A 25,716-nucleotide genomic window follows, 5' to 3' on the forward strand; every position below is an offset into this window, starting at 1 on the left:
TTCTGATGTTTTTCTTGGCCTGCCACTTCTGGCCTTAACAAGAACTGTACCTGTATTCTTCCATTTCCTTACTATGTTCCTCACAGTGGAAATTGACAGGTTAAATCTCTGAGACAGCTTTTTGTATCCTTCCCCTGAACAACTATGTTGAATAATCTTTGTTTTCAGATCATTTGACAGTTGTTTTGAGGAGCCAATGATGGCACTCTTCATAGGAGATTCAAACAGGAGAACAACTTGCAAGTGGCCACTTTAAGTAGCTTTTCTCATGATTGCATACACCTGGCTATGAAGTTCAAAGCTCAATGAGGTTACAAAACCAATTTAGTGCTTCAGGAAGTCAGTTAAAAGTAGTTAGGAGTGTTCAAATCAAGAAAATGATAAGGGTGCCCATACTTATGCACCTGTCAAATTTTGTTTAAATGCAGATTGCACATTTTCTGTTAGTACAATAAACCTCATTTCAATCCAGAAATATTACTAAGTCCATCAGTTATTAGATATATGAAACTGAAATAGCTGTTGCAAAAACCCAAATTGTTATAAAGAAAGAAGGTCAACAGTAATAGGGGTGCCCAAACTTTTTCATATGACTGTATATGTGTATATATATATATATATATATATATATATATATATATATATATATATATATATATATATATATATATATATATATACATACATATATATATACATATATACATACATACATACATACACTGTATGTATAAGTAATAATATTCAGAAATAATATTGAATAAAACTTATAAAGTCAGACATGTACAGAAAAAACTTTCCAGGCTTGAATACATTCGCTACATCGAAAAACTAGAGCAACTAGAAAAAAAAGATCAAATAAAGGAGTATTTGGTGTACTTCGCTTCACTATCCTATACTTCTCTGAAGAGGCCTGCTCAAGGATCCTTGACCTGTGGATTGGTCATGATTTACAAGTTGCAACTTGTCAGTAGGTAACTAGCTGTATAGTTCATTAATGGCAAGTCAATATTAATGAGAAAACGTACTAACCATAGAGATCTTTGTCCATGCGTCCCAATTCACTCAGTTAACACTATCCTGTACTGGGAACATGATGCCCACGGCCTCCAGACACCTGTCACAGATTGTGGTTATGAAGTTTAAAAGCATCAACCCCTTCATGAAAAGTAAATTTCCACTTTTTTGCATTTTCATTATTTACTCCCCTTCTTCCCAGAGACTTAACTTTTTTTTTCTGTCCACACAGACATAAGAGCCATTCAATTTACCACACTGTGTACTGGAAAACGAGCACAAAAAAAAAAAAAAAAAAACTCCAAGTGGGAAGAAATTGTGAAAAAAAAATCCCAGGCAATTCTGACATTGTTTTTTCAGAAACTATTTTTCTGCGCATCAGTACAATTACGGTGATACCAAACATATCCAGTTCTTTTTATTATTTTAGTACTGAAAAAAAATCCAAAGTTTGAAAACAATTTTTAGTTTGTGTCACCATTTTCAGAGACCTGTAATGTTTCGTAACGTTGTGCGACAGCTTTTTTTTGTTTTTTTGTGGGACGAGACAACGTCTTTATACCATATCAAGTATACAGGTTGGGGGTCATGTGAGTAATAGCGATTACAAAATAATAAGCTGTCATGTATCCTTTAATAAGCTGTAGAGTAGAGGGGCTACAATGAGACTAAACTTCAGAAAGTCGAATTTCCAAGGGCCGAGAGATGATCTCAGTGCTATAAACTGGGACAATATCCTGAGAAATAAAAGTACACAAAGCAAATGGGACATTTTTATAAGAATCCCGAGTAAGACCTGTGCAACAGTATATACTCTATGGGAATATACAAGCTAGAAATAGGAAGAAACCAATATGGCCAAATAGAGCTGTAAGGGGCGCAATAAAAGCGCTATATAAAAATAAAGATTATTATTTTGTCTAACATATTCCGCAGCGCTTTACAGTTTGCACACATTATCATCACTGTCCCCGATGGGGCTCACAATCTACATTCCCTATCAGCATGTCCTTTGGAATGTGGGAGGAAACCGGAGAACCTGGAGGAAACCTACACAAACACAACTTCTTACAGATGTTGTCCAGAGTGGGATTTGAACCCAGGACTCCAGCGCTGCAAGGATGCAGTGCTATCCACTGAGCCACCATGCGAAAGCGTTTAGAGAATTAAAGCAAGTAGGTAGTGATGAGGCATTAAATAGTTATACATAAAAAAAAAATAGTCTCAATCTTTGCTGCACCGATTTGATTTTTACACAGACTTATTGCCAAAGAGTAAAAATACCGTATATACTTGTGTATAAGCAGAGTTTTTCAGCACATTATTTTTTGTGTGCAGAAAACGTCCCCCTCGGCTTATACATGAGTCGCTGTCCCAGAAAGATGGGGGGGGGGGGGATGCAGCGGGTCACAGAGGCAGGAGCCGGCAGCTGCAGCTGTAACTCTGCCCATTGCTAAAGAGAAATGAATATTCACTGAGCTGGCAGTGAATATTAATTTCTCTTATAGCACCCACAGTTACAGCCGCCGGCTTCCAGCACACATCCTACTTACATTCCCTGTGCGCCCTCGCTGCATCTCCTTACGGTGCCAGTCTTACGGCAATCACGTGCCCCCGCTCATTAAATTAATCAATATTCACCTCTCTCAACTACCATAGGCATGGAGTGAATATTCATTACTTTAATGAGCGGGGACACTTGATCGCTCGGCTGGAAGAGCTGCTGGCGCCGGAACAAGATGCAGGAACCATGCATACAAGGATAGGGGATAAGGAGCAATGCATACAAGGACAGGAACAGGGAGCCATGGATACAAGGACAAGAATGGGGAGCTATACATACAAGGACGGGGAGCTATGCATACAAGGACAGGGATGGAGAGCCATGCACACAAGGACGGGGAGCTATGCATACAAGGACAGGGATGGAGAGCCATGCACACAAGGACGGGGAGCCATGCACACAAGGACGGGGAGCCATGCACACAAGGACGGGGAGCCATGCACACAAGGACGGGGAGCCATGCACACAAGGACGGGGAGCCATGCACACAAGGACGGGGAGCCATGCACACAAGGACGGGGAGCCATGCACACAAGGACGGGGAGCCATGCACACAAGGACGGGGAGCCATGCACACAAGGACGGGGAGCCATGCACACAAGGACGGGGAGCCATGCACACAAGGACGGGGAGCCATGCACACAAGGACGGGGAGCCATGCACACAAGGACGGGGAGCCATGCACACAAGGACGGGGAGCCATGCACACAAGGACGGGGAGCCATGCACACAAGGACGGGGAGCCATGCACACAAGGACGGGGAGCCATGCACACAAGGACGGGGAGCCATGCACACAAGGACGGGGAGCCATGCACACAAGGATGGGGATGGAGAGCTATGCATACAAGGACAGGGAGCCATGCATACAAGGACAGGGATGGGGAGCCATGCATACCAGGAAAAGGTTGAGGGGACAAGGCATACCCAGTTTATACTAAATTTTCACAGTTTTAAGTGGCAAAAGAAAGTGCCTTGGATTATATATAAACAGTAAGAAGCTGAAAAAAGATAGAATTTCCCCCTCAAAAATAGTCTGTGGGAAATGGTGGAAGAGGATGCTACTACCATTTTGATTTAGATTATTTTTTTTAAACAAAACTATAGACTAAATAAAACGAAAACAAGCATATTATCCACCGCATCATGTTACAGCACAGGCGCCAACCTGGTAGTGTCTGTAGTTTATTGAGCACAATCCTGATGACTGATTCCTTTGGTTTCTTTCCATATGAAAAGGTTCATTGTTATATTTGATAAGGAAATATTTCCTCAATTGTATACATTTTTTTTTATAGATATCATGGTTGGCCCGTGACTTTGTCCAAGTTTTCTATTTTTTTGCCCTCGTTGTATTTGACTTTGACATCCCTGGTCTAAAGGAAAGGTTTGATCAAAATCACAGACGCAGATTCTTCTGTAAGAGCAGTGAGCACTCTCCGCCGTATGATGTTGTAATGATTGATTCACTGCTAAAATTCAAGAAGGGCCTTCATGTCTTTCTTGAAAAATATAACAGAACAGGCATTAGATTCTGTGATGGGGCGTTGATCCAGGGAACTAGTCTGATTGTTGCATGAAGATGGGAAGGAATTTTACTCCTAATATGGAGCTATTAATGTCTGCTCCATGGGGTTTTTGCCTTCATTTGGATCAACTTGTTAGGCTGAACTTGATGGGCTTAGGTTTACCATCAGCCTTACAACTATGAAACATTTTGGTATAAATATGACATTTTAATCACTTGTTATAGCAATTTTTGGTTGTACTAAAGCGACTGAAAAAACATAATTTTGGTATTGAATTTATTTCCTATTTCTGTTTACTGACCAAGATAGTTATTTTTATATACCCGTATTTTCCGGCATATAAGACGACTGGGCGTATAAGACGACCCCCCAACTTTTCCAGTTAAAATATGAAATCTTCTTAAAAGTCGGGGGTCTTCTTATATGCCGTATGTCGTCTTATAGGGCCGGTGACTAATGTGCCTTTTGGGGTGGGGAGTGGTCCCGATGACGAAGAGAGGGGGCATCTCACAGAAAAGTGTGTGAGTGGAATAGCCCCCTTTTACCTCATTGCGGCAGCGTGGGGGTCTCTGTGCTGGGGAGCGGCGGCTCCTCATTGCGGCAGCATAGGGTTTCTGTGCTGGGAGCGGCAGCACCTCTTCGTGCTGGGGGGGTTCTGTGGGGCGGTGCATCTTCTTGCAGTGTCGGGGCTCCTCCGGCATCTCCGCAAGGTCCGGAGGCACCGGCAGCTCAATTGCTGCGATGCGGTGGCCTCCGGGAAAATGGCCGCTGGGGGCGGCGCATGCTCAGATTCAGATCTCATCTCCCGAGATCTCGGGACGAGATCTGAATCTGAGCATGCGCCGCCCCCAGCGGCCATTTTCCCGGAGGCCACCGCATCGCAGCAATGGAGCTGCCGGAGGAGCCCCGACGCTGCAAGAAGATGCACCGCCCCACAGCACAGAGCCCCCACGGCACGAAGAGGAGCTGCCGCTCCCAGCACAGAAACCCTATGCTGCCGCAATGAGGAGCCGCCGCTCCCCAGCACAGAGACCCCCACGCTGCCGCAATGAGGTAACAGGGGGCTACTCCACTCACACTTTCCTGTGAGACGCCCCCTCTCTTCGTCATCGGGACCACTCCCCCCCCCACCCCCACCCACCATATGCACATTTGTCTGTACCCGGCGTATAAGACGACCCCCGACTTTTAAGAAGATTTTGAGGGGTTAAAAAGTCGTCTTATACGCCGGAAAATACGGTAATTTGACTTTCCTAAACACAGTGAAGCCACTTTTTTTTTTACTTTACAATGTACTTAGTCCTTTTTGGAAACTTGAACATTTAATCATCTGATGCCTTGTACTATATAAAGCAATATTGCTGCATATAGTGAAAATCATGGTCTCTTTTGAAGCCTGGCCACAGGCGGTTTCAAGGAAGCTAGGTAACGACAGGCATGAAGGTCTTCAACAGATCGACAGATGTCGTAGCAACCCATGAGCAACCTGCAATCACGCGCATTATTAATGCCGCTGTCAGCGTTAGGCCGGGGTCACCCTTGCGAGTTCAATGTGAGAAACTTGCGCGAGTCTCTCACATCAAGTCCCGGCACTGGAGACCGGAGTGTGCGGCTGCATGTATTGCACCCATTCATTTTTCTGATGTAGTACTTGAGATACTGAAGATTCCAGGAGTACTGAGGTAAGAGGCTGCTCACACTGCTGTCTACCCTGTCAATCTGATCTAATACTGGAGATACTAGAGGTGCTGAAGTAAGAAGATGCTGTTGACAGTGCGGTCTACCTCGTCCTTCTGAATGCGGAGAGGCGGCTGTGCGTTAAAGATGGCTTGAAGGTATGTGGTAAAAGTTATCTTTAGCGCACAGCCGCCTCTTAGGGGGGACAGCAACCTCTTATTTCAGTTCCCCGGGTATATCCAGTATTACATAAGAAAGCTTTGAAAATATTATATATGAAAATAAGGTTGCTTCTTAACTTGTCCAATTATAATGATAAAAAGCATATGAATATTTTAAATGTGCTATATTTTTCTCTACAAAAATAATAATAAAAAAAAAAAAAACACCACATCTTTCAAGTCCCGTTACAATAAATGTCGCTCATGGCAGGTTCCTTGAAACAATTTTCATGTCACAATGCTAAAATCAGAGACTTAAAAATAAACACAGCTGGGAGCTCATAGTTCAGTCAAAGTTGTATTACGCACAGAGTAACTGCTACCAGACGTCATCCAGATAAGAAATGCAAACTAAGGACAACATTTGCATAGTTTTGAAGCAATCCTCAACCAATTTAACATACTGAGCTTAAATAAAAAATGTGTAGTATTACTATTATGTATACATTTTATTTTTCACTATTTTCTTAGGTTATTGAAGCCTTCCTATGTGGAAAATACCTCCTGCACATGTCCCATTTTTTCAGTACGCGTGGCATCCGTTTTTTTTTCACGGATGACGCATATCACCATTATAACCTATGTGCTATGCACATGCCTGTGGTTTTACATGGACCGTGAGTGTGCAAAACAAACGGAGCCAGTCTTTCAGGCAACATTTGATGACAAGGGCCAATACAAGTTTATGGATCCATAAAAACACATACAGCACAGAGTTTTTCACACGTGTTTTATACGAATGTGTGAAGGAGGCCTTAGCCAGAAAACTCCGATGTAAGCTCCTGCACAACGGGCCGTTCGGTTGGGTTGGGCTGTCGCACTACCAAACATTTTCTATGGCTGGTAAGACAAACAGTAAAGGCACTATAGTCAAGTGCAGAAACCATTGCTTTTAGGGACTGAAGATATTAGGGGAGGCCAGAGGGCTGGCTGATACACACCATGTGACTTCTGTATGGAGATCACTGATAACAGGAACATTTCCATTATATCACTGATGTTAGTGCTCTTCATACATAAACATGCTGGTTTCACACCTGATCCGAGCCTTCGTCAGGAGCCCCTGTGTCAAGTTCTGATATTTATACCACAAGAGTGCAGTATGCTGCATTTGTATTTTTTTTTTTTTTTTTTTTAAAGAGAAATAGACCAAATGGACCCCAAGAAATTATGTAGGTTTGGCGCTGGTGACATTTGTCATAGGTAACAGAATAATAAAACTCTGAATGCCAGTGTGAGCCTGGCATTATAGGATTTCTGCCACCATAAGCCACAGTGATGGAAATAAGCTAAAAATGAGCCAAAGTACTAGAGGATCGGTACAAGACACGATCCTGTTGATGACATCTTCCTCACAGCTTCATAGCAATCATTAATAGATAAAAAAAGAGGGGCCTTGAAAGCCGGATCTGCTAAAGTTGGTGCATCACTTGTGGAATACCAGCTAGGTTTGGCAAAACTAGGCAACGTGGGTTAGAGGTGGGGAGCAAGAGTAATTGGCTTTCTTCTGGGAACCCCATGCTATGTCATCCAATAAAACAAACTTGTCACAGGACCATCCGTTCACGTGTTGGCTGCTGCCTTCTCACAGCAGGATATAATAATAATCTTTATTATTATATAGCGCTAACATATTCTGCAGCGCTTTACAGTTTGCACACATTATCATCACTGTCCCCGATGGGGCTCACAATCTAAATTCCCTATCAGTATGTCTTTGGGATGTGGGAGGAAACCGGAGAACCCGGAGGAAACCCACGCAAACACAGGGAGAACATACAAATTCCTTGCAGATGTTGTCCATGTTGGGATTTGAACCCAGGACTCCAGTGCTGCAAGGCTGCAGTGCGAAACACTGAGCCACCGTGCTGCCCTATGGGAATATGGGAATGAGTCCTAAGGCAATTATACATATGAAATAAAATATGTTACCTTCGTTTAGATTTTTCTTCTTCATCCATTTTTCTACTGTTTCAGATGCAACACTTTCTGATACAAACTCATCTAGCAATTGCGGGTGGCGAGAGAGATATGCCTTTACCTTCTCATCTGTCAAATCTGAAAGAATCAAAAACAGCAATTACTGAACAAATACTCATAATATAGAGGCCATATGTACCAAAATGTAACTACATCTGATTTTCATGTCAAACTAAAGATCTCAAAGCCTTTGCAGCAAATGTAAAATGAAAAGACATTTTAAGCAATAAAGATGATATCACGATAATCCCATAACTGTATACATCCCCAGTGCTAACTGCATCTAGATACTTATCTAACATCTAAGAAAGTGGACATGTGCAGAATATGTACAGAGTCTTATTGGGGGTCAGTTTCCTCCACCAAATGTTGTGAAAGGTCAATATGTACAAGATTGTTCTAAAAACGGAGATGGATCATTTCTGGTTAAAAGAACAAGGCTTTCAGTTTGCTTCAAGTGAATTCGAGTAAGAGCAAATTACCTGGAAAACTGACTGCCAATATTTTCTCATCACTTGACAATGACTGCACTTGACAAGGATCCGCTATGAAGAGATCTCTCCCTGATTTGGGTAGTACAATAATTATAGCCTCCTACACAGATGTTGGGAGAGGACATTGCTCTGAAGCCTTTTAGAGGCCACCAAGAGTTGGGGAGAAGGACATCCCCCCCATTATCTTATATAATTCAGCAGGCAGTTGGCCAACACCTAGTTCCCTTTTGTTTGGCATTCACGCATCAGCTGCCTGAAGTTACCCAAGTTGCAGACAGAACTGGCAGGGGCTCCACATTGGAAACGTATGGGCACGCTTCATTGAATATAAAATTGTGTGAGGGCATTTTTGCCAAGTAGATTTAGCATTTTGTTTTTCCTTCTACTTACTAAGGAAGACCCACTATACAGACAATATTACGAAGTGACCAGTTTTCCAGGTCCTCATAAAAACAATAAAAAAATAAAATGACAAGGTATCCATGGAAGATTCACACTACAAACTGCTAAATCACTTAAACTATACAAATAAACAACTTGGGCACACCACAGATAAGGTGGATCCTGCCGATTATGAACAATTTTTCACATTATAAATGTGTATGGAGAAAGAAAAAAAGTCATAGATGTGACAAAAATCCAACAAAATCGAGCCTATACAAGGAATAAAGAGGTTCTTAAGTACATTAAAATCCCAGTGGGGACAACACAAAGCTTAAGAAAGAATATAAAGAGGATACCACAACAGTGTAGTCTAAAAAAATAAATATGAAAAGAACAGGCTAAAGCATTATCACCAATAAGCAAATTCTGAGCTCCTAGACCGGGAGTATAAGAGAAACCCACAAGTATTGCAATCCACGTTAGTGGTTACCTTAGGGTACCATTTTTCACGTTATCAAATTTTGCCAACTGTACTGATTATTTTAGCAGATGTCATTTATAACTGGAGTCAGGCAGATCTCTAAGTTGCTTGGTCTACTTAGCAGTTGTCCTTTTTGAAATCCTCTATAGGTCCTGCCTTTGGCTCCATAAAAGAACATAGGGCACCCATTTATAGGTTCAATGACGATAGGTCAAAGTTGCATTTTGAAACTATCAAAACATCTTCACATTTAATGTATTTCACATACTAAATGTGGGCTCTTGTAATTCTGCCTATGCAGGGGGGGGGGGGGGTGTCAGAAATATTGTCGGGCTCTACCTTTGATTAATTGCTAAACTCTACAGGGGTGCTGCCATCTTAATTTGCCACTTCGGTGTCCTCCTTGGCACCATCACTGTGGTCATCTACCAGATCTTATTCCTCCCACAGACAAAGCCAATGCCAGATTCAATTGAGCAAATTATGATAGTTTTGCAGCAGCCTCATTCCTCCAGCCAGTTGGTCTCTTGGTATGCATTGCTGCATCAAGTGTGCTAGCGGCATTTTGGGAGTCACAGTTCTGCCCTTCAGAAAGGTTCTTTGTTGCACTGCATAATAATAATACTTGAGACCTGTTAGTTGTAGTGGCAGTATCCGATGAGACAAGTCTTTTAGCTTTGTGTGAGTGAGTTTTCACAGCCTGGTTTGCATTTTCAGTCAGGCCACATTCCCCGTTACGGGTGTTTTAACGTAAAACTGCAGAAGAACTGGTATTCTAAGGCCTGGTACAAATGGCTATATTATGGCTGCGGTACTACTGACATTCACCATAGAATTCAGATAGGGGTTCAGTAGATCTAATCAAGGTGTTTTTTTTTTTTTTTTTTTTTAGGTAAAGAATATGGTTTCTTATTTTGGAGAACAATATTTCGTAAATCCATTGACTTTGGAAATATATGCTACAGCACCCAGAAGCAATGTCTTACCAGTTGTTCCCAGAGTCCATTATTGGTGGCAGTAAGTGTGGGAGACTGTACCTATAAGAATCTATGTCCAGTATGTTTCTCAACAGAAACAAGAATGTGGAGATGTGAAAGCGACAGCGTTCTCTGGGGAGCGCACAGTTGTTTTCATAAACAGGCAGAATGTGCAGCCGAGTTAATTAGTTCTGTTGGGGACGGAAGTTCTATAGCTCCCTAACAATGGCAAGGGTAAACAGAAAGCATACAGTCCGCTTACACAAGTGCTCATCAACTCCTGAAATGTAATTAACAACTGCAGAAAACTTCTACAGCACATGTCGGAGGTTTATGTACCCAAACAAAATTGCTTAAGTACCGGTATATATAAAATTAGTTTAGTAAGAAATCACAGAGCAGTGAGACTTGGCCTGGTAGTTGCCAGCATCTTTTTTAAAACCTACATGATCTACACTTTAGGAGGGAAAAAAAATCCTCACATTTCAAAACATTAATAATCTTGGCGATATTGTCTTCTCCAGTCACATCCAGAGCTGGCTTGGCTGCAAATATATATTTAGCCCTGTGCCAAACAACTAAACCCAAAGTCGGCACTAGTGCATTTTATGGTGGTAGACTCTAATACAGGGACAAAGATCCCACTGCACTATAAGAACCCATGCACTCCAAAGACATGAGTCAAACAGGGTGCAACAGATGTCCCGCCACTTAAGCACTGAATCAAGTCAAAATAAACACTAAGCAAAATACAGAAAAATTAAACTAGTGTGTAAAAATGTAGTTTTCTTTCATTTTGGCCTAAAAAAAATAATTTGACATTTGTTTGCAGCAAAGTACTTCAATGAAATTCAACGTAATGTGGAATTTTGCAAGAATAAACACGCAGAAGGCTGCAAAATTACCGGTAACACATTTTTAATTTTCCTCCCCTACAGATTTTGTATTTTCCCTAACTGATTTAATTATCATTTCTAAAAGAAAATTATTAGTTAGGTCCAACTGATTCTGGTCTAAGGACTAATAAGAATTTGGTATCGATATGAAGATAAATCCAGGCTAATTCACATGATAAAAATCATTCTACCCTAAAACACAAATACAAATACCAAAAACTGGAATTAAACAATTGCTATGGATAACTTACTGCCAGAACAGTGAATAATGGAATACTGAAGGTCCTGAATGCCTTTCTTGATAGATAAGCCACAAGTTATGTGTTCTAAAATGCTGGCGATTGGTAGGGCAGTAGCGTAGCTACCGGGGGAAAGAGGGTGCGGTCACCCTGGGCCCCGCGCTCAGAGGAGCCCACGTAGAGCTACTATCACTGTTATAGCTTGCAGATATAGATAAGATTTGCCATAGTACAGGGATACATACTCTCTCTGCACCAACGCTCTCTGTTCTGTAGACCGCAAGATGCTCTAAGCCTGCAGTCTAGAGAACAGCATGTGATGTGCTGGTAGAACCACAGGACTTCAGAGTCTTGTCGCAGTAATGTCATCACAGCGTGGGAACTAAATGCGGGGGCTATTATACAGTTTGGGGCCTACCTTGGGGGCAATCATACGATGCAAGTACTACTGTGGGGGTCAATATACAGCGTGTAAGCCAATGCAGGGTCCATTAGACTAATGCAGGGAACATCACACAGCGTGTGAGCTAATGCAGGGACCATTACACAGCCTGGGAGCTAATACGAGGGCCATGGTTGAGCGTAGGAACTAATCGAAGGGTTATTATACAGCCTGAGAGCCAATGCCGGGGCAATTACACAGCAAGGGAGCAAATGTGGGGCCATCGTTCAGTGTGGGAGCCTTTATACAGTAAGGGAGCTACTGTGGTGGCCATTATACAGTGTGGGGTCCATGATACAGTGTGTGGACCATTGTGTTGTGTTTTGGGTGAGGCCAATCATACTGTATATAAAAGAAACAATGGGCCCATCATACTGTGTATATGGTAGCTCTGTGGCCATCATACTGTGTATTGGGGACATTATGAAATGTTAAGTGGACACTTAAGAACCATTATTGTTATTGGGGCACTCAGGGTATTTTGACAAAGGTGCACATGGGACATTATTACTTTCCAGGAGCAAAATGTGTACACTTACACAGGGCAATTTTATCATCTAAAACACATAAAGGAGACATTTTACTATGCAAGGAGCACCTTAGTGGTATTACTATGTGGGGCAGTGAGAGGAGCAGAGTTTTTGTTCCACACAGCAGTGGCAAAAATAGACACATGTATGGCAATAGCGACTCAGCATCGGGATGACAGTAAGATGAGGAGTTTGTGCAGGTTGGGAATAGATGGGGACGGTGCAGGAGATGTGAGAAGTCAAATGTGTATGTTGTAATTTCTGCAGACGAGTTGTGGCTGGAGAAGTTGTCATGTCGGTCTTGGCCAGATGGAAAAGACGGGAAAAGTGAACTACTCCATCAAAAAGAAGGACAGCTGGAAGGCACCATCTATAACTGTACTGTAATATCTGCCTGGGGAACAATACAGTGATAATTTTACTATAGAATTACGGTTTTATATTTAAGAATACAATCACTAAAGCATCAAAAATTTTGAATTATGTGACAAAAAGATTAGCACTTGCTTTCTCTCTTCACACCCCATGTATTGTTATGGCTTGACTACTTATACTGGTCTATTACTTAGTTCCACACTTTCTATATCTATTGTCCTGTAAATTAACTTAACCCCTTCATGACCTTGCCGTTTTTTGCAATTCTGACCAGTGTCCCTTTATGAGGTAATAACTCAGGAACGCTTCAACGGATCCTAGCGATTCTGAGATTGTTTTTTCGTGACATATTGGGCTTCATGTTAGTGGTAAATTTAGGTCGATAATTTCTGAGTTTATTTGTGAAAAAAGTGGAAATTTGGCAAAAATTTTGAAAATTTCGCAATTTTCACATTTTGAATTTTTATTCTGTTAAACCAGAGAGTTATGTGACACAAAATAGTTAATGAATAACATTTCCCACATGTCTACTTTACATCAGCACAATTTTGGAAACAAATTTTTTTTTTGCTAGGAAGTTAAGGGTTAAAATTTGACCAGTGATTTCTCATTTTTACAACAAAATTTACAAAACCATTTTTTTTAGGGCCCACCTCACATTTGAAGTCAGTTTGAGGGTTCTATATGGCTGAAAATACCCAAAAGTGACACCATTCTAAAAACTGCACCCCTCAAGGTGCTCAAAACCACATTCAAGAAGTTTATTAACCCTTCAGGTGTTTCACAGCAGCAGAAGAAACATGGAAGTAAAAAATGAACATTTAACTTTTTAGTCACAAAAATGATCTTTTAGCAACAATTTTTTTATTTTCCCAAGGGTAAAAGGAGAAACTGGACCACGGACGTTGTTGTCCAATTTGTCCTGAGTACGCTGATACCTCATATGTGGGGGTAAACCACTGTTTGGGCGCACGGCAGGGCTCGGAAGGGAAGGAGCGCCATTTGACTTTTTCAATGAAAAATTGGCTCCAATCTTTAGCGGACACCATGTCGCGTTTGGAGAGCCCCCGTGTGCCTAAACATTGGAGCTCCCCCACAAGTGACCCCATTTTGGAAACTAGACCCCCCAAGGAACTTATCTAGAAGCATAGTGAGCACTTTAAACCCCCAGGTGCTTCACAAATTGATCGAGTAAAAATGAAAAAGTACTTTTTTTTTTTCACAAAAAAATTATTTTAGCCTCAATTTTTTCATTTTCACATGGGCAACAGGATAAAATGGATCCTAAATTTTGTTGGGCAATTTCTCCTGAGTACACCAATACCTCACATGTGGGGGTAAACCACTGTTTGGGCACATGGTAAGGCTCGGAAGGGAAGGAGCGCCATTTGACTTTTTGAATGAAAAATTATCTCCATCGTTAGCGGACACCATGTCGCGTTTGGAAAGCCCCTGAAGCCCCTGTGTGCCTAAACATTGGAGCTCCTCCACAAGTGACCCCATTTTGGAAACTAGACCCCCCAAGGAACTCATCTAGAGGCATAGTGAGCACTTTAAACCCCCAGGTGCTTCACAAATTGATCCGCAAAAATGAAAAAGTACTTTTTTTTCACACAAAATTTCTTTTAGCCTCAATTCTTTCATTTTCACATGGGCAACAGGATAAAATGGATCCTAAAATTAGTTGGGCAATTTCTCCTGAGTATGCCGATACCTCATATGTGGGGGTAAACCACTGTTTGGGTGCACGGCAAGGCTCGGAAGGGGAGGCGTGCCATTTTACTTTTTGAATGGAAAATTAGCTCCAATCGTTAGCGGACACCATGTCGCGTTTGGAGAGCCCCTGTGTGCCTAAACATTGGAGCTCCCCTACAAGTGACCCCATTTTGGAAACTAGACCCCCCAAGGAACTAATCTAGATGCATAGTGAGCACTTATAACCCCCAGGTGCTTCACAGAAGTTTATAACGCAGAGCCGTGAAAATAAAAAAATAATTTTTCTTTCCTCAAAAATGATTTTTAGCCCAGAATTTTTTATTTTCCCAAGGGTAATAGGAGAAATTGGACCCCAAATGTTGTTGTCCAGTTTGTCCTGAGTACGATGATACCCCATATGTGGGGGTAAACCACTATTTGGGTGCACGGCAAGGCTCGGAAGGGGAGGCGTGCCATTTTACTTTTTGAATGGAAAATTAGCTCCAATCGTTAGCGGACACCATGTCGCGTTTGGAGAGCCCCTGTGTGCCTAAACATTGGAGCTCCCGCACAAGTGACCCCATGTTGGAAACTAGACCTCCCAAGGAACTAACCTAGATCTGTGGTGAGCACTTTGAACCCCCAAGTGCTTCACAGAAGTTTAGAACGCAGAGCCATGAAAATAAAAAATAATTTTTCTTTTCTCAAAAATGATTTTTTAGCCCACAATTTTTTATTTTCCCAAGGGTAACAGGAGAAATTGGACCCCAAAAGTTGTTGTCCAGTTTCTCCTGAGTACGCTGATACCCCATATGTGGGGGTAAACCACTGTTTGGGCACATGCCGGGGCTCGGAAGGGAAGTAGTGACGTTTTGGAATGCAGACTTTGATGGAATGGTCTGCGGGCATCATGTTACGTTTGCAGAGCCCCTGATATGCCTAAACAGTAGAAACCCCCCACAAGTGACCCCATTTTGGAAACTAGACCCCCCAAGGAACTTATCTAGATGTGTGGTGAGCACGTTCAACCCCCAAGTGCTTCACAGAAGTTTACAACGCAGAGCCGTGAAAATAAAAAATCATTTTTCTTTCCTCAAAAAAGATGTTTTAGCAAGCAATTTTTTATTTTCACAAGGGTAACAGGAGAATTTGGACCCCAATATTTGTTGCCCAGTTTGTTGTGAATACGCTGATACCCCATATGTGGGGGTAAACCACTGTTTGGGCACACGTCAGGGCTCGGAAGGGAAGTAGTGACATTTGAAATGCAGACTTTGATGGAATGGTCTGCGGGCGTCACATTGCATTTGCAGAGCCCCTGATGTGCCTAAACAGTAGAAACACCCCACAAGTGACCCCATTTTGGAAACTAGACCCCCGAAGGAACTTATCTAGATGTGTGGTGAGCACGTTCAACCCCCAAGTGCTTCACAGAAGTTTACAACGCAGAGCCGTGAAAATAAAAAATCATTTTTCTTTCCTCAAAAAAGATGTTTTAGCAAGCAATTTTTTATTTTCACAAGGGTAACAGGAGAATTTGGACCCCAATATTTGTTGCCCAGTTTGTTGTGAATACGCTGATACCCCATATGTGGGGGTAAACCACTGTTTGGGCACACGTCAGGGCTCGGAAGGGAAGTAGTGACATTTGAAATGCAGACTTTGATGGAATGGTCTGCGGGCGTCACATTGCATTTGCAGAGCCCCTGATGTGCCTAAACAGTAGAAACACCCCACAAGTGACCCCATTTTGGAAACTAGACCCCCGAAGGAACTTATCTAGATGTGTGGTGAGCACTTTCAACCCCCAAGTGCTTCACAGAAGTTTATAACGCAGAGCCGTGAAAATAAAAAATAATTGTTCTTTCCTCAAAAATTATGTTTTAGCAAGTAATTTTTTATTTTTGCAAGGGTAACAGGAGAAATTGGACCCCAACAGTTGTTGCCCAGTTTGTCCTGAGTACGCTGGTACCCCAAATGTGGGGGTAAACCACTGTTTGGGCGCACGTCGGGGCTTGGAAGGGCGGGAGCACCATTTGACTTTTTGAACGCAAGATTGGCTGGAATCAATGGTGGCGCCATGTTGCGTTTGGAGACCCCTGATGTGCCTAAACAGTGGAAACCCCTCAATTCTAACTTCAACACTAACCCCAACACACCCCTAATCCTAATCCAAACTGTAGCCATAACCCTAATCACAACCCTAACCCCAACACACCCCTAACCACAACCCTAACCGCAACACAACCGTAACCCTAATTCCAACCCTAATCCCAACCGTAACCCTAATCCCAACCGTAACCCTAATCCCAACCCTAACCACAACTGTAACCCCAACACACCCCTAACCCTATCCGTAACCCTATCCACAAGCCTAATCTTAACCCTATTTCAAACCCTAGCCCTAATTCCAACCCTAACCCTAAGGCTATGTGCCCACGTTGCGGATTCGTGTGAGATCTTTCCGCACGATTTTTGAAAAATCTGCAGGTAAAAGGCACTGCGTTTTACCTGCGGATTTACAGCAGATTTCCAGTGTTTTTTTGTGCGGATTTCACCTGCGGATTCCTATTGAGGAACAGGTGTAAAGCGCTGCGGAATCCGCACAAAGAATTGACATGCTGCGGAAAATACAATGCAGCGTTTCTGCACGGACTTTTCCGCACCATGGGCACAGCGGATTTGGTTTTCCTTAGGTGTACATGGTACTGTAAACCTGATGGAAAACTGCTTCGAATTCGCAGCGGCCAATCCGCTGCGGATCCGTGGCCAATCCGCTGCCAATCCGCGGCCAATCCGCTGCGGATCCGCGGCCAATCCGCTGCGGATCCGCTGCCAATCCGCGGCCAATCCGCTGCGGATCCGCTGCGGATCCGCGGCCGATCCGCTGCGGATCCGCGGCCGATCCGCTGCGGATCCGCGGCCGATCCGCTCTGTGTGCACATGCCATAACCCTACCCCTAACCCTACCCGTAACCCTAACCCTAATTCTAACCCTAACCCTAGTGGAAAAAGAAAAAAAAATATTTTCTTTATTTTATTATTGTCCCTACCTATGGGGGTGATAAAGGGGGGGGGTTTATTTATTATTTTTTTATTTTGATCGCTGTGTTAGAACCTACCACAGCGATCAAAATGTACCTGTAATGAATCAGCCAGCCGGCTGATTCGGCGGGCGCACTGAGCATGCGCCCGCCATTTTGGAAGATGGCGGCGCCCAGCGAGGAGACGGACCGACACCGGGAGCCTAGGTAAGTATAAGGGGGGGGAGATCGGGGCACGGGGGGGCGTCGGAGCACCGGGGGGTGACATAGGAGCAGGGGGGGAGCGGGCAGGAGGACGGGGGAGCGGAGCACAGGACGGAGGGGACCGGACCCCATAACGGAGCACTGGGGGGGCGATCGGTGGGGTGGGGGGGGGGTCACTTCAGGTTTTCCAGCCATGGCCGATGGTATTGCAGCATCGGCCATGGCTGGATTGTAATATTTCACCAGTTTTTTAGGTGAAATATTACAAATCGCTCTGATTGGCAGTTTCACTTTCAACAGCCAATCAGAGCGATCGTAGCCACGGGGGGGTGAAGCCACCCCCCCTGGGCTGAAGTACCACTCCCCCTCTCCCTGCAGATCGGGTAAAATAGGAGTTAACCCCTTCACCCGATCTGCAGGGACGCGATCATTCCATGACGCCGCATAGGCGTCATGGGTCGGGAAGGGGTTAAATAAAGACATGTCAATGACAGAAAGCAAGACACAGTGACAAAACACTTCCTGTTTTGGCTACCAAGCAAATGCAAGCTTAGTAAAAATTCTCAGTCATTTCATTATTAAACTCGACCCACCCTGAATAGCAGTCAGTTTAGGAAACACAATAATTAGCCTAACCACCCTTTCAGGAACTACTTTATTTCCTACCGGAACCATTGGTTTGAAAAGACTTTGAAGATCTGTCTTATTTGGCAGCATTAAGGACTTCTTTACACAGACTAAGCAAAATGATCCAGAATTATAGCTTAAAAAAGGTGCCTTACACTGGAACACCAGCCATATCTCAAAGTTATTATGAATTTTAAAGGGAACCTGTCACCCCAAAATTCGAGAATGAGCTGCGGCCACCGGCATCAGGGGCTTATCTACAGCATTCTGTAATGCTGTAGATAAGCCCCCGATGTAACCTGAAAGATGAGAAAAACAAGTTAGATTATACGCACCCAGGGGCGAATCCCGGTTCGGTTGGGGCCGATGGGTGTCGCGGTCCGGGTCCGGCGCCTCCCATCTTCTTACGATGACGTCCTCTTCTTTTCTTCCTGCTGCGCAGGCATACTTTATCTGCCCTGTTGAGGGCAGAGCAAAGTACTGCAGTGCGTAGGCGCCGGCCCCCTCTGACCTTTCCCAGCGCCTGCGCACTGCAGTACTTTGCTCTGCCCTTAACAATGCAGATAAAGTACGTCTGCGCAGGAGCCGCAGCAGGAAGAAAAGAAGAGGACGTCATCGCATGAAGATGGGAGGCGCCAGACCCGGACCGCGACACCCATCGGACCCGAACCAAACCAGGACCGCCCCTGGGTGAGTATAATCTAACTAATGCAAGTACCCTGCCCCTAGTAATATACTTACCAGTCGCAGTCTTCATCTGTCATCGGCGCTGCTTCAGTCATCTTCTGAAGCTTGTGACCTGCTGGATCGGTTCAGTGTTTGTAGCCATTAGGACTACCGGTCAGTCAGAAGATGCGGTCACAAGATTGCAAATCAGAACCACAGCAGGTTTGGTAGGAGCAGAGGACGGCAACCGGTAAGTACAATACTAGGGGCAAGGAACTTACATTAATCAATTTCTCTCCAGCGGTGAAATAATAAAAACACTGGAGTTCACCAAGAGTTGTTTGGTCTAAAACTGCAAGTCTGCCGTTAAAAACCTCACAGCATGGAATGCACCCAATCTGAGGATTCACAAGTCACACAGACTGCAGACTTTCTGTAGTTTCCGACCAGACTAACCCTTTAAGCCTCACAAACTTATTACGGTAGTCTATACAATGTCAAGGTCCAGAGAAATGTTTTCCCACAAGATTCTCCAGTTCATTCTTAGTTGTGTGCCTGTGTAGATTCATCCTTGTTTGTAGTTTTTGCTTAGTTTCCCCAATATCGGTAACTCCAGGGGACATTGTACCCAAAATTGGAGGATGTACATGAGAAGACCTCCATGATAAACATTTCTCTGGACCTGTACACTGTATGAGGAATTTAAGAAGTCATTTTAAGGACAACAGAAGAAAATCTGGGAATTCAAACTTATAAAGATGTTCAACTCTTTGACACTAGGACTCAATTTAACACCTAGATAGATGACTTGCTACATGGACACAGTTCACTCCTCCACCAGACTAACTCCAGATCACCTAGTTATCACTACCAACACCCAGGGCTGTGGAGTCAGTAAGCCAAACCACCTACTCAGACTACTCAATTTCCCGGACTTCCGACTGCAACTCGGACTCCACAGCACTGCAGCACATGTACATAAAGCGCAGCACATTAATCTCAAATAAAAGCAGAGATCCTTACATCAGGAACATAACAGACATTTATAGGACATTTAATAACTTTCCTAAATTCTTATGAAAACATTTACAGCACAACCTGCACTGAACTACTGAACTCAATGTATTTTATACTTTAAGGCTATGTTCACACTTTGCGGTTTTTGCTGCGGATCCGCAGCGGATTTGCAGCTGCGGATCCGCAGCCGTTTTCCATGCAGGGTACAGTACAATGTTACCCTATGGAAAACAAAAACCGCTGCGCCCACTTTGCGTTTTTCCGCTTGAAAATCAGCGCGGATTTTCTGCGGGAAAAAAAGAAGTAGCATGTCTATTCTTTCTGCGGATTCCGCAGCGGTTTTCCACCTGCACCAATAGGAAAGTGTAGTTGGAAACCCGCAGTGGAATCCGCAGTGGAAACCGCACAAAAAACCGCAGTGAAAACCACCGCGGTTTTGCACTGCGGTTTTTCCAAATCCGCAGCTGAAAAATCCGCAGCAAAAAAAGGATAGTGTGAACAAGCCCTAAGAGTCGGTCCATTTTATACCGACTAAGACTCCACCAAAATGGACAGTGACTGACTCCATAGCCCTGCTCACCATCTCTCCATTTGTAACAAAAACCTTAATTTGATTTCCTTGGCATATCTTTTAGGAAGCATCACCCCATCCACCTTATGCATAAATGTCCTGTTGTAATATCTTTTAAAGAGAACCTGTCACCCCCCCCCCCCGGCGTTTTTAACTAAAAGAGCCACCTTGTGCAGCAATAATGCTGCATTCTGTGAAGGTGGCTCTTTTTTGGGGGGGTCCCTTCCAATGCTGAAATATCTTTTTTTTATAATTTGCCCGCCATACCTTTAGTCTGTCCGGGGGGCATGTCTTTTCCCCCTGGACACAAACGCCTCCCGGCCATCACTCAGCCCCTCCGTGCGCCACCTCCTCTGCCTTCATTAACGTCCCTGGCGCCTGCGCTGTAAGTTGCTTTTTCGGGCATGCGCAGTTTGCGCTGCCCTTTGACTGACGTCACATGATGGGACGTTAATGAAGGCAGAGGAGGCTGAGTGATGGCTGGGAGGCATTTGTGTCCAGGGGAAAAGACGTGCCCCCCGGGCAGACTAAAAGGTATGGCGGGCAAATTATAAAAAGTTATATTGCAACATTGGAAGGGACCCCATAAAAACAAGAGCCACCTTCACAGAATGTAGCACTAGTTCCCTTTAAAAGTTGTACTCTACAGTAATTCATTTGTAAAATTGCCTGAAGAAGGCACCTCTGTGCTATGAAAACTTGCAACATAATTCTTCTGCTTTGGCCAATAAAGACAATCACTCCTAAAATACTTTTGTCATTTCTGGGCATAACAGCATTTACATACAGTATATTGTTCTTGCTAACAGAGTATCACAATAAAACTTTTTTTCCACTAAAATGTTGTTTTAGCCCCAAGTTTTCAATTTTCAAAAAGGGCTATTAGGAGAAAATGGATCACATTTTTTGTTACACAATATTCTACATGTGATCGGAAGCTACTTTTCAGGTACAGTGCAAAGCTTAAAAGAGAAGGAGCGCCATATTTGAGTGCAGATTTTGTAGGAATGATGTACTGTGCCATGTCACACCAGCAGAAACCCTGAGGTCCCAGAACAGCAGAAACCCACATAGGTGATCTTATTTTACAAACCATACCCTTCAAATAATTCATCTAGATGTGCAATAATCAAATTGACACAACCCAGGTGTGTCTGTAGTTGTTAGACTATAGTTGGAAAGTCCAAAGATCTCCTTTTTGTAGGTTAATGAAAGTGTAGAGAGTGCTGATCAACATCTGAATTGCATATTTTAGAGTTTAGAGACATCTGGTCTTATTTTCCAGAGGCAGGAATTAGACATTGTAGGGGTCGGGACTGAAAAACACTTCAAGGTAAGCATTGCCTATAGAAGGTCATGAGATCTAGAATATTCATTGCATCCCTTAAACAGCATCTATTGGAAGATGTTTTTTCTTGCTTTTTGACAAAAGGAAAGATTGGAGACAAACATCTAAAATAACCCTTTAAACAAAGGAGGGATATCTGATTTTTTCAGGTTTACAGATTAGCAAAGATCCTGGATGAAAGTATGGACAAGCAAGATGTCCGTGAAGAAATTCTGGAGATTCTGCTACCAGAAGAAAATGTTTTTTTTAAGTTTGGAATTATTATGAGGTCTTTCATTTTCAAAATGCTATTAGTTATGGTATTATTTTGTCTATCCACTGGCTAACACGGTACCAAGATATATATATCTTTCCGGTATTATTTTGTGAACTTGTAAAGTTCCGAAGATACAAATTGTAAATGTAGTATTAGCGTAAGTTCACACTAAGCACACTGCAGCAAAACCTGATCTCTTGGCAGGAAAAAAAAGCATGTTTTCCCCGTTTTTTCTTGCGTTTTTCGTGGCAGTTTTGGCATGCTAGATTTGTCTCTTGTGCATCCTGATAAAGTTTAGTGTTGCCAAAAAAAAAGTCCTATTCCATAGAATCAGGTTTTGGCACAAAAAACAAAGCCAAACATGATACCTGTGTTTTTTGTGCGTTTTTCACCATTCAAGTCAATTGGTGTAAAACGCTGAAAGAAGTGACATGCTCTATGCAAAGAAAAACAAAAAAACAAACAAACAAAAAAACACATGTAAAGCACAAAATACTGATGACAAAAAAAAAAAAAAACTATTTGTGTGCCTGAGATTTCTGAAATCTCATAGGCTTTGCTGGTACTGTAAAACTCAAATGAAAATTTGCATAAAAAGAAGCAAAAAACGCCCAGTGTGAACTTAGCCTTATGGAGTTCCTAAACATATATACTGTATCTTAACAGTTGGGTGAAATATTGAAGAATCAAAATGGAATCTGAGTTTAGCATTGTCCCGAATGTTCTATTTTGTTTCTTTACTAGGAAAAGTGTGTAGTAGTTGCCTCTGAATTTTACCATTCTTTTTCCAGAAGAATATAATTAATTCTTAAGAGTTTGTCTACATTGAGAGTAGCCCTGGGTAATTTGAAGTAAGTTTTGAGAATTCTATTTTGTATCCAATTTGGATTGGATGAAGAACCCAGTTTTTTTTGCGTAAGATTGTAACATTCACAACCTCCCAGGAATTGGTGTCATTGTTTACTTTTGTTGATAATGAGATTAAAAATTAAGTTAATGACTTCGTCTTTCTTGGGTAGGCTCCACTTGCCAGTTCTCCTTTTGCCTCATTACTTTTGTTGGGATGAATGATGTTTGGATAACTTTTCTTTTTTACCTATTTGGAAAGCCCTTTTTCCAGTCTATAATTTTGTCTAAGATGTCTGATACAGGGCCAACCACATAGGAATCCAATAAGGCAATAGAGCAAATTTGGTCTGAATGTCACTGATCAGGTCTTCAGCCAGAAAGCTTTTCTGACTGGGTTGGTAAAAGCTCCATTCCTAGCCACGAGCCTAATGGATTCGTCTGAAGTTTCCACCTTGAAACCTGTTGACATTTTGAATAATGGAAGAGATTCATAAATGAAAGTGACACATGAAGACACTTTAAGTGGTTTTAGAGTTTTTCCAATCCACAGAAACGTGGATCTAGCCAAGATGTTAAAGCAATATTTGTATGTACAGAAGGCATAGCAATCGTCATCTGTTTTAATAAGGTTCCATCAACATTATTCTCCATGAGATCCCTTAACTGAAAAGGCCTCTATACCAATTGTTACGTGGATAATAATTTTTGGAACCTCATCCCAAATCCTAGTATCCTCTGAATCAAAGGGAAAATGGTTTCTGGATTCTCTTGAGATACATAGCATCTTTTCCAAATTGTATCACTAGGAAAAGATCTATGCTTTACTCTCATCCCAAATGTTTTTATCCTGAATGATTTTGGGTTTCATATTATTCAGAATACTTCTTTATCACCAAGAGTAGGATGTCCATATCATCAGGCAAGAATTAAAACTTTTTGCCATCCTTAAAGTGGGTTTGGAGTAGTCACTTCACCTTCCTCAATATCACATCTTCTGACAATAAATGAAGATAGTCATCAGAATCTGAACTGTATTCTATTTACCAAAAGAACAATAGTCAAACAAGGAGAACCAGTATAAAAAAAAAAAAAAAGGGAGTATATGGATGTTATATATTGCATGTCAAAAATCACAGGACTGCCTTGATGTGATCCTGGTGTCTACCAATTTGGTAGATGCCTGCCTACACCCCATTACTATTTTCATTGCCAGAGATTATGCTCACATACCACAGAGAGGAGACACTTCCAGCAACACACGCCCAGCATCTCTCGCCAGCAAACAAGACTTTCAACCAGCATCTCTCGCCAGCAAACAAGACTTTCAACCAGCATCATCTACTCTGTTGCACATGCCCATACACCAAGTGTAACAATGTGGAGGATCAAAGGGAACACCTTCAGACACAACTTGAAACCAGGATGATGGCAAAAGGAATAAATGGTGTAAAATAGCGCTCACTGGCGTATTGGGGAATACTCGCTTGGCAGCGGATTAACGTAGTCAGGCACGGTTTTTCACACAAAACAGTCCATACGGTTTATTAAAAACGTCATAAATCGCTTCGTAAGCCAGGTTGCACATAACCGGCTTAGACATAGTCCACTACTTCATCACGTATGGTTTTACAAAGCATTCATTAGCCACGCCTGTTTCTCTCCAGTCACCAGGTGACTGCGCAGTTCAGTAACTGTCCTTTATCATTGCGCATAGATCATTCCCCATACCCGGGGTTACCTCTCAGGAGCTCCTGCTCCATAAGCTGACTCCTCGTCAGCCCAAGGTCCTCAACAGGACAGAGTGTTTCTCAGTGTAGGGCCATCCCAGGCTCTGCACACACATGTGGCCTGTCTGGGAGCTTTTCAGGACGTTCGTCAAACACCCAGGCCACCAGGTCCAGAGCCCCTCCACGTGCTATTCAGGGAGATAGCACTCCCAACACATAGGCTTTTCCAGGACCTTGTACATGGACCATACAGATCCAAAACCTCTCCACTGTGACCAAACCCTGGTCACATTATGTAGCTTGTAACCACACCCACAGGAGAGGTATGGTTCACAATGGGCTGGTCATGAGATCCTGACATCACTGCAGGTCCTCAAACACCTGCACTTCCCACAGGAAAAAAGTACGAGGGGCATATTATGTTAGGGAACCCATTATAAAGAGGTGCTTGGAAGGCCCAAGTGAAGGAGAGTCAAAAACGCTTGGAGTTGAGAATTTACTATAATGTGAAATATAATATAGCAAAGATAACATAAAAGAAATAAAAAACTTAAAAAGGGGTACTCCAGGGAGATTAAAAAAAATTATAATCTAATGCCATATCTTCAGAAACAAAGTTAAACATTACCAGTGCTGTTTGTAACCCTCACAGTACCTGCAATTCAGTGGGATGCTGGAGCTGCTCCTCATTGCTTCCCCTCCTTTCAGGGACATTACGTCACAATACAGAGGGCATGACCTACTCCTGGCTTCAAGTAGCAGCCAGACCCTTGATGTCTCCTTCACTGCAGTCCGAGATGAGGAGGCGCGTGGCATGCTCCCTGCTAGGTGCAGTCAATTTATGCTCCTCTTGCTTTCACCTTCCCTTTTCCACTATAGAACTATTCCTGTACACCTTCTTTATGAC

The 25,716-nt window shown here is 42.8% G+C and overlaps 1 protein-coding gene across 3 annotated transcripts in view; it reads right to left on the bottom strand.

The window, feature by feature from the left end:
• PDE10A (phosphodiesterase 10A) overlaps window positions 1-25,716 on the bottom strand; it is a 519,247-nt gene that overhangs the window by 122,136 nt on the left and 371,395 nt on the right. For all 3 annotated transcript variants that reach the window (XM_077289174.1, XM_077289173.1, XM_077289175.1), the window contains exon 2: window positions 7,940-8,065. In XM_077289174.1, coding sequence (XP_077145289.1) covers window positions 7,940-8,065 — 126 coding nt within the window. The remainder of the gene's footprint in view (window positions 1-7,939; window positions 8,066-25,716) is intronic.

Source organism: Ranitomeya variabilis, chromosome 2 (genome assembly GCF_051348905.1).
Source record: "Ranitomeya variabilis isolate aRanVar5 chromosome 2, aRanVar5.hap1, whole genome shotgun sequence".
NCBI lineage: Eukaryota > Metazoa > Chordata > Amphibia > Anura > Dendrobatidae > Ranitomeya > Ranitomeya variabilis.